Source organism: Nerophis lumbriciformis, linkage group LG32, assembly GCF_033978685.3.
Source record: "Nerophis lumbriciformis linkage group LG32, RoL_Nlum_v2.1, whole genome shotgun sequence".
Taxonomy (NCBI): Eukaryota; Metazoa; Chordata; class Actinopteri; order Syngnathiformes; family Syngnathidae; genus Nerophis; species Nerophis lumbriciformis.
The window spans coordinates 11824999-11834203 of NC_084579.2; the positions used below are offsets into that span (position 1 = coordinate 11824999).

At 37.7% G+C, this 9205-nt stretch overlaps 1 protein-coding gene across 1 annotated transcript in view; it reads left to right on the top strand.

Annotated features, from left to right (window-relative positions):
* Window positions 1–3815, top strand: part of ric1 (RIC1 homolog, RAB6A GEF complex partner 1) — a 72152-nt gene extending 68337 nt beyond the window's left edge. Inside the window, exon 27 of the mRNA XM_061927411.1 lies at window positions 1328–3815. Within this exon, the coding sequence (XP_061783395.1) occupies window positions 1328–1664 (337 nt within the window). The 3' untranslated portion in view covers window positions 1665–3815. The remainder of the gene's footprint in view (window positions 1–1327) is intronic.
* Window positions 3816–9205: the final 5390 nt, after the last annotated feature.

The following is a 9205-nucleotide window of genomic DNA, read 5'->3' on the forward strand; positions in this document are numbered from 1 at the left end:
TACATATACTCTACATTTAAGTGCAGTCAAGAAGGAATATATGTATTGCCTTGAGGCAATGGAATGCAGTACTTGGAAGTAGCCAACAGGGGGTGCTAGAGGACAACTATTATGCTGGTCAAGTAGATGTAATAACTACTCTAGTAGTTTGATAAATCCATCCATCCATTATCTACCGCTTGTCCCGTTCGGGGTTGCGGGGGGTGCTGGAACCTATCTCAGCTGCATTCGGGCGGAAGGCGGGGTACACCCTGGAAAAGTCGCCACCTCATCAAAGGGCCAACACAGATAGACAACATTCACATGTTAAACTAAAACACTTTTAATAAATGTTAGTTAAATCATTTTTTTACTTTTCTGTAACATAATAGTGTGAGAGTCCAGTCCATAATGGATCTAGTATAATATTGTGAGAGTCCAGTCCATAGTGGATCTAACATAATAGTGTGAGAGTCCAGTCCATAGTGGATCTGACATAATATTGTGAGAGTCCAGTCCATAGTCGATTTGACATCATATTGTGAGAGTCCAGTCCATAGTGGATCTAACATAATAGTGTGAGAGTCCAGTCCATAGTGGATCTAACATAATAGTGTGAGAGTCCAGTCCATAGTGGATCTAACATAATATTGTGAGAGTCCAGTCCATAGTGGATCTAGCATAATAGTGTGAGAGTCCAGTCCATAGTGGATCTAACATAATATTGTGAGAGTCCAGTCCACAGTGGATCTAGCATAATATTGTGAGAGTCCAGTCCATAGTGGATCTAACATAATGGTGTGAGAGTCCAGTCCATAGTGAATCTAACATAATATTGTGAGAGTCCAGTCCATAGTGGATCTAGCATAATAGTGTGAGAGTCCAGTCCATAGTGGATCTAACATAATATTGTGAGAGTCCAGTCCACAGTGGATCTAGCATAATATTGTGAGAGTCCAGTCCATAGTGGATCTAACATAATGGTGTGAGAGTCCAGTCCATAGTGAATCTAACATAATATTGTGAGAGTCCAGTCCATAGTGGATCTAACATAATAGTGAGAGTCCAGTCCATAGTGGATCTAACATAATAGTGAGAGTCCAGTCCATAGTGGATCTAACATAATAGTGAGAGTCCAGTCCATAGTGGATGTAACATAATAGTGAGAGTCCAATCCATAGTGGATCTAACATAATAGTGAGAGTCCAGTCCATAGTGGATCTAACATAATATTGTGAGAGTCCAGTCCATAGTGGATCCAACAATTAATTGACTATTTGTTCACCACATAAAATGAAAATAAAACTATGTAATTATGAATTACTAATACATTTCCATCCCTGTCCAGCCTGGGCTACAAACCCTTCCTCAGCCTGATCCAGCCTCATCTTCAGCAGCTCATGATGGCCTCCATGGCGTCCGAGCAGGTGCAGCCCGAAGCCTTCCAGCCTTCCGCCTGCCAGAGCTCCAAGCTCGGCGCCGCAGAAGGAGGCCCGGGAGGCTCCGCCTCGGCTCGGCCCGAAGACAGCCGGTGCGCCGCTGCTCCTCTCGGACTGCTGGCGCTCCCGTCCCTGGAGCCCGCCGGTGGGTTTTTGAGGACGGCCCCCACCGAGGACCACCGGTCCCCGGATCAGACAGAGGAATTTGGCGAAGAGGAGGGGACCTATGACTGCATCTTATCTTGAACCACCACCACCACCACCTCTGGACACCCTGGCTGGATGCTTGAAAATACACTTTGTGTGTGTGTGTGTGTGTGTGTGTGTGTGTGTGTGTGTGTGTGTGTGTGTGTGTGTGTGTGTGTGTGTGTGTGTGTGTGTGTGTGTGTGTGTGTGTGTGTGTGTGTGTGTTCTTGGACACCTTGGTAGGGGCAGGTTTTTTTGTGGGGACTTTTGTTAGACCTCATAAGGAAAATGTGTGTGTGTGTGTGTGTGTGTGTGTGTGTGTGTGTGTGTGTGTGTGTGTGTGTGTGTGTGTGTGTGTGTGTGTGTGTGTGTGTGTGTGTGTTTTGTCATCTTCTTAGGGACGTTTTTTTTGTGTGGAGACATTTCAACCAGTCCACTTAAGGAGAATATGACAATGAGCTCAGAGTGTGTGTGTGTTGTCTTTGTAAGGCAACTTTTGATCTCCCACCTTTTGTGAGGAAATTTTGGATGATTCACTTGAGAAAACGGTACGTGTGTGTTTTGTGTTCTTTTGAAAGGTAATTTTTGACATCTCACCCTTGTGTGGCCATTTTTTTGGAGTGGGGTGTTAGGCGGTATGTGTTGTCTTTGTGGGGAAATAATTCTCTGCCAGGACTTTTTGGCTAGTCTGCACAAAGAAAATGCTGGGTGTGTGTGTGTGTGTGTGTCTGTAGTTTTGTCTTTGTGTGGCAACTTTTGTCATCCCACCCTTTTGAGACAATTGTTTCCCTTTTGGGGACATTTTGACTTGTCCACTAAAGGTAAAATGCGACAAGTATGCGCTCTTGTGAGGCGTCCTTTTCCAGCCCAACTTTGTGAGGACTGTTATTGGCTGTGGGGACAATTTTTGTAGTGGACATTTTGGCTTTCCTCTGTGTCTCTTTGTATTTTATTACCGGTAAGTCATTTGTTTATTTGCGGTATTTGTTTTTTGTTTTTTGGTAGACATTTTGGCTTGTCCACACAAAAAAATGCTATTTGTGTGTGTGTGTGTGTGTGTGTGTGTGTGTGCGTGTGTGCGTGTGTGTGTGCCTGCGCGCGCAGGTACTTACTCCACTCAGTATTACATCCACCCTGCTTTGCATAGCAGGAGGAATTTCAGTCTTGACGGCTAATCTATTTTTTAAGGACAACAAAAAAAAAAAAGTGCCGTTACAGACAAATATTTTTTTTCTTTTCTTTTTCTCGCACTTTGTATTTTTGGACAAGAAACAAAACGTGCGAGCCGTGCAGTGAGGAGACGTTTGATACTTTCATACCTCATATGGTTTTAAACTTATTATTTTTTCAATGACACAATAGGACGCTATTTTTTTACACGAGAAAATCATGCTATGAATTCTTTAAAAAAGATTTCTACAATTTCATTTCCCACAATGCATTGCTGGACTGCTTTTTTTTTTTTTTTTTTAAATATACCACATTGTATTGAGCATGCAATGACTTTTTATTGTACTGGTCAACATTAATGTTATTATTAGGGTTATTTATTGGACTTATAGCATCATTTCCTAATTCAATAGCTTGTTTTCAATGTGCCGCGACACACTTTTATTTGAGAAAAAAAAGTTCATCCAGGTGGTATAAAAGCGTCAGTATTATCTTGTGCAATGTATTGAAATGTTACTCTGCTTTGTCTGTTTCCCTGCCAGCCCCTTTGCTTTATTCTTTCTTCTTCTTTTTTTTTTTAAATCGACCAAAATGCAAAATTGTGAGTGTGGGATTCAAAACGTTTGTCATGTTAGGTGCTGGGAGAAACGGTAACTTGATGAACCAAAGACTTTTTAAGTCCGGTGGCCTTCTGTTTTTATGATTATTATTATTAATATAAAAAAAAAAAATACTCTCATTGCTGTCAATGACACTAAGAACTAACTCACCGGACACAACATTAGGTACACCTGCATCTCCAGAGCTCGCTGTGAGCATCGTTAGACGGCACAGGTGTACCTAATGATGCGACTTGAGGTACTCTGGCGTTCATTTAACATGGACGCCGCAGCCCGCCACCATCCCAATGCAATGTGTACAGTTGTAGAGCAGCACATCCTCATCACGCTGTGGAAACAAAACACGCTCTCTTGTACATTTTTTCTACTCATTTTTTTTCTCGCTTGTACATACAGACCAATAAATTATTTTTTAAAGAAAGGTGCTCTCAAACTCAAGTGTTCATGTTTTGGTAAACAACACCTTGTCATTTCCAGACAACGCCTCTCTAGTGTCTGAAGTCTTCAAAATGTGTACTTTTTCATCACGGTCATCCAATGACAAACAGACATCTTTTCTTCTTCTTCTTTTTATTAAAGTTCAGATTTGGCTTGAAAAACAAAAGGTGTTAAATAGCCTTTCCTCTATTCCAGGGGTGTCGAACACGGTGACACTGAGGGCCACATTGCAGTTGTGGCTGCCCTAAAAGGGCCGCTTGTAACCGTGTATAATTTATGAATATAAATATTGATATTATATATTATAAAATTAATTGCTGTGCATTTAATTATTATATTTGTATACACTGTAAAAAAACAATTTTTCAGTTAAAAAACCCCAAAAAACTGGCAACTTCACCGTAAAATTTATGATGGTTTTTACAGAATATTACTGTAAATGGAAAAAACAGCACTATAGTTTTTTTTTCCTACTGTAAAATCTATTGTCATTTCGACCGTGTACAATTTGATGAATAACTTGCTTTGATATAACCATACTTGCCAACCTTGAGACCTCCGATTTCGGGAGGTGGGGAGTTGGGGGCGGGGCGTGGTTAAGAGGGGAGGTGTATATTGACCGCTAGAATTCACCAAATCAAGTATTTCATATATATATATATATATATATACATCCTGAAAATATGCAAACAAAACAGTGTTTGGATAATTGATACTTCAAACTTGCATAAATAAATATTAAGGAATATAACATTAATTGGCTTCTGAGAGCTTCAAAATGTAATGAATAAAATGCCAAAGTTGTTGATGAACAAGCAATTATTTTAATAATTAAATATGGTCATTTTAAATGAATTATTATGATACTTTAAAAGTAATTATTTCAAATATGTTTATTTTAATGTATAATTCTATGGCTGGATGTAATAAGGAGTCAGAAAAAATAAAAATACAATTAATTTTGATGTTTTTATATATAAAATATAGTAAAAATGTATTTAGTTTTTTTTTTTTTTTTTAAATTAATAAATATATTTATTTTTAGGTAAGATAAACATAATACAATTTATCTCTAGTCTGGATGATTTAGTTCTTGTCACCCTGTTGTCCTCCCGTCAAAAAAGGCTGTCCTCACTCAGGTCCACATGGAGCTGGAGGGGGCGTGGCCTCCAGCTCCGGCTGAAAATCGGGAGGTTTTCGGGAGAATATTTGTCCCGGGAGGTTTTCGGGAGAGGGGCTGAATTTCGGGAGTCTCCCGGAAAATTCGGGAGGGTTGGCAAGTATGTATAACTTAGGCAGGTATTTATTTTGATTTAATGTAATATAGTATTATATTTGTTGCATTATTAGATAGTAAAGTTTAAAATATACTCAATAGCATGCAATACATGTATTTCTATCTGTCACAATGGAAAGATTACATTCAGTAAATGATAAAATGCTTCATTGACTCATATTATTTCAGGGCTTTCGCGGGCCGCCTTAAATAATGTGGCGTCCTAAATCTTGTGTTTGACAACTGTGCTCTATTCTAATACCATATCTGTTCTGTGTACATTTGTGTAAATATCCATGTTATTACTGTGAATAGCTACATTTATGTCAAATAAGTTAGACGCAATACCTCAAATAACTCCATGGAAAGAAGGAGGGGTCAATTTGAGCTTGAACAAATCCTTCATGCTCAAATTGATGCCTCCTTTTTCACAATTTTTGGTGTAACTACATTTATTTGTAGGGTAATAAAGGCCTTATCACTAATAAACACCCAGTACTGACTGCAGTTGTGTAAATAAATGCCCTGGGCCACTATTCTATACATACTATGTTGAATTCCTTTATGAAACAAACCATATAGTGTATTCCCACAAATAAGGATTGTGATTATTAATATAAACTCCTAATATAAATAAATTACATAAGCGCCGAGCACCCACGTGGGAATAATGGCAACTTTCAAACTTTCAAATAATTTTTGATAAATCAATCTTGTTGTTTGTGGCGAGTTTGGTCCGTTTTGGATAATATAAAAGTCACAAATAATTTAGTCTATAATTAACAAAGTCTAACCAAGATGTGAATGTGCCTGATAATCAGAGGTGGGTAGAGTAGCCAGAAATTGTACTCAAGTAAGAGTACTGTTACTTTAGAGATTTATTACTCAAGTAAAAGTAAGGAGTAGTCACCCAAATATTTACTTGAGTAAAAGTAAAAAAGTATGTTGTAAAAAAACTACTCAAGTACTGAGTAACTGATGAGTAACATACACACACATATCATATATATATATATATATATATATATATATATATATATATACACACACACACACACACACACACACACACACACACACACACACACACACACACACACACACACATATATACATATATATACATACATTGATATATACAGTATATAATTTATATTTTTTTTTTTTGCCGTTTTTGTTTACATGTTAATAGTGTTTTAATGAATATACATGCATGTTTAACACATATAGATTCCTTTCTTTCATGAAGACAAGAATATAAGTTGGTGTATTACCTGATTCTGATGACTTGCATTGATTGTAATCAGACAGTAGTGATGACAAACGTCCACGTTTTCAAATGGAGGAGAAAAAAAGTTCCTCCTTTCTGTCTAATACCACATGAAAGTGGTTGGTTTTTGGCATCTTATATGTCCAGCTTCCATATTCGTTTTTATACACTTTACAAGAAATACATTGGCGGCAAACTCCGTAGCTTGCTAGCTTGTTTGCGCAGGCTTTCGGAGACTCTCATTTTGAAAGCGCAGGCACGATGGAGCGGCACTTTTATTGTGAAGACAGGAACTGTGCAGTCAGTCTTTAGGCTTTTGACGGGGTGTACGGTTGAAATAAAAAATTGTCTTTTTTCCTTCACACTTTTGATTGATTGATTGGAACTTGTATTAGTAGATTGCACAGTACAGTATATATTCCGTACAATTGACTACTAAATGGTAACACCCCAATAAGTTTTTCAACTTGTTTAAGTCAGGTCATGTGACCGCCTGGCTCTGTTTGATTGGTCCAACGTCACCAGTGACTGCATCTGATTGGTGGAACGGAGTGAACGTCACCAGTGACTGTATTTGTTGAAACGCAGGCACTATGAAGGTCTGTCTGACAAACCAAAACAAACAAAGCGTGCATTAACAGATCGATAAAAATTAGTAGCGAGTAGCGAGCTGAATGTAGATAAAAGTAGCGGAGTAAAAGTAGCGTTTCTTCTCTATAAATATACTCAAGTAAAAGTAAAAGTATGTTGCATTAAAACTACTCTAGAAGTACAATTTAGCCCAAAAGTTACTCAAGTAGATGTAACGGAGTAAATGTAGCGCGTTACTACCCACCTCTGCTGATAATGAACCAATGACGCAATCATCTTCACTTTGAACACACAGCACATGAGCGAATGAAGGACATACTTAGTCAACAGCCATTCATATCACACTAAAAGTGGCAGTATGAACAATGCCAACACTGTCAAACATGTGCCCTATAGTGAAACCACACTAAACAACGACAAAAAACACATTTTGGAAATATATTTGAAACACAACATAAACACTACAGAACAAATTCCCTGCAGCACCAAGTCTTACGGGACGCTACAATACTGTTAGAATAATTATGTATAAGTTATCACACAACTTATGCTTAAAGGCCGTTGCTATAGTTATTATCAATTGTGCTGAAGTTGTACTTTTCTATCTGTGCAAAGACACAACTTGTGGTTTTGCTTTGCGAGTTTTCTCTTGTCAGCAGTTTGGTTCCAGACCCTGCCTGCTGACAGCCAAGGACAGACATCGAGTGCCTCGGCGTGGACAGGACAGAGACAGGGCGAAATCACGAGTGTCAGCACATTTCCATTCTCAATAATCATGTAATGTGTCTAGTGATGTTGACTAGGGACCTCCCAAATAATTAGAGGAGCACGTGGGACTGTACCTTAGAGCGTAGGGTGAAACTGTAACTGAGTGTGCAGCCCAATATGTCTCTCCTCATGAGTAAAATTCAACTCTGTCTCTGCTTGATTCCTTCTTCTTGTCTTGTGTAATAGATAGTTCGGTGTTTGAACCTGACAAATATAAACAAACGCTATTGGTGGATCTACACCTAACATCCACTGTAATGATACCAAGTACAGGAGCGTATCTAGTCGATACTACTATGGTTAATTACATCGATTTTTTTTTAACATCACAAAATGTTATTTCGGTTTTTTTTTAATTTAATTATGTTTATAAAGACACATGAGGACTTTGAATATGACCAATGTATGATCCTGTAACTACTTGGTATCGGAATGATGCCCAAATTTGTGGTATCATCCAAAACTAATGTAAAGCATCAAACAACAGAAGAATAAGTGATTATTACATTTTAACAGAAGTGTAGATAGAACATGTTAAAAAAGAAAGTAAGCAGATATTAACAGTAAATGAACAAGTAGATTAATAATTAATTTTCTACCGCTTGTCCTTAATAATTTTGACAAAATAATAGAATGATAAATGACACAATATGTTACTGTATATGTCAGCAGACTAAATTATGAGCTTTTGTTTGCTTACTTACTACTAAAAGACAAGTTGTCTTATATGTTCACTATTTTATTTAAGGACAAACTTGCAATAAGTTAAGTGAATTGAATTATATTTATATAGCACTTTTCTCTAGTGACTCAAAGCACTTTTACATAGTGAAAGCCAATATCTAAGTTCCATTTAAACCAGTGTGGGTGGCACTGGGAGCAGGTGGGTAAAGAGTCTTGCCCAAGGACACAGCGGCAGTGACTATAGGATGGCGGCAACGGGGATCGAACCTGGAACCCTCAATTTGCTGGCACGGCCACTCTACCAACTGAGCTATGTAAGAAACATATTTTTAATGTACCCTAAGATTTTTTTGTCAAAATAAAGCCAATAATTATTTTTTTGTGGTCCCCTTTATTTAGAAAAGTACAAACCATAACATAAATACTTTTGGTACCGGTACCAAAATATTGGTACACTAATACACACACACCGAGGACCCACTGGCAAAAATGTAGATCGGCGCCTATGTATACATTTAATGTGATAAATTGCTACAAAAAACACTCATTGGATCTTTTAAAAGCATAATTGGTGATCCAAACTATTGAACTATGTTTTTTTTTAAATATATATAATTGTGTTTGACATATTTAACCGTTTTGAAAACATTTTAATTGTCAAATACATGTCTTATATTATTGAGGGCATCCGTAATAATACAACACTATTACGTGGTGTTACTGTTATTGCGATAAAGCTCCAATTCAACACCCAACCGCTAGTTGGCGACCTATTTGTAAATAC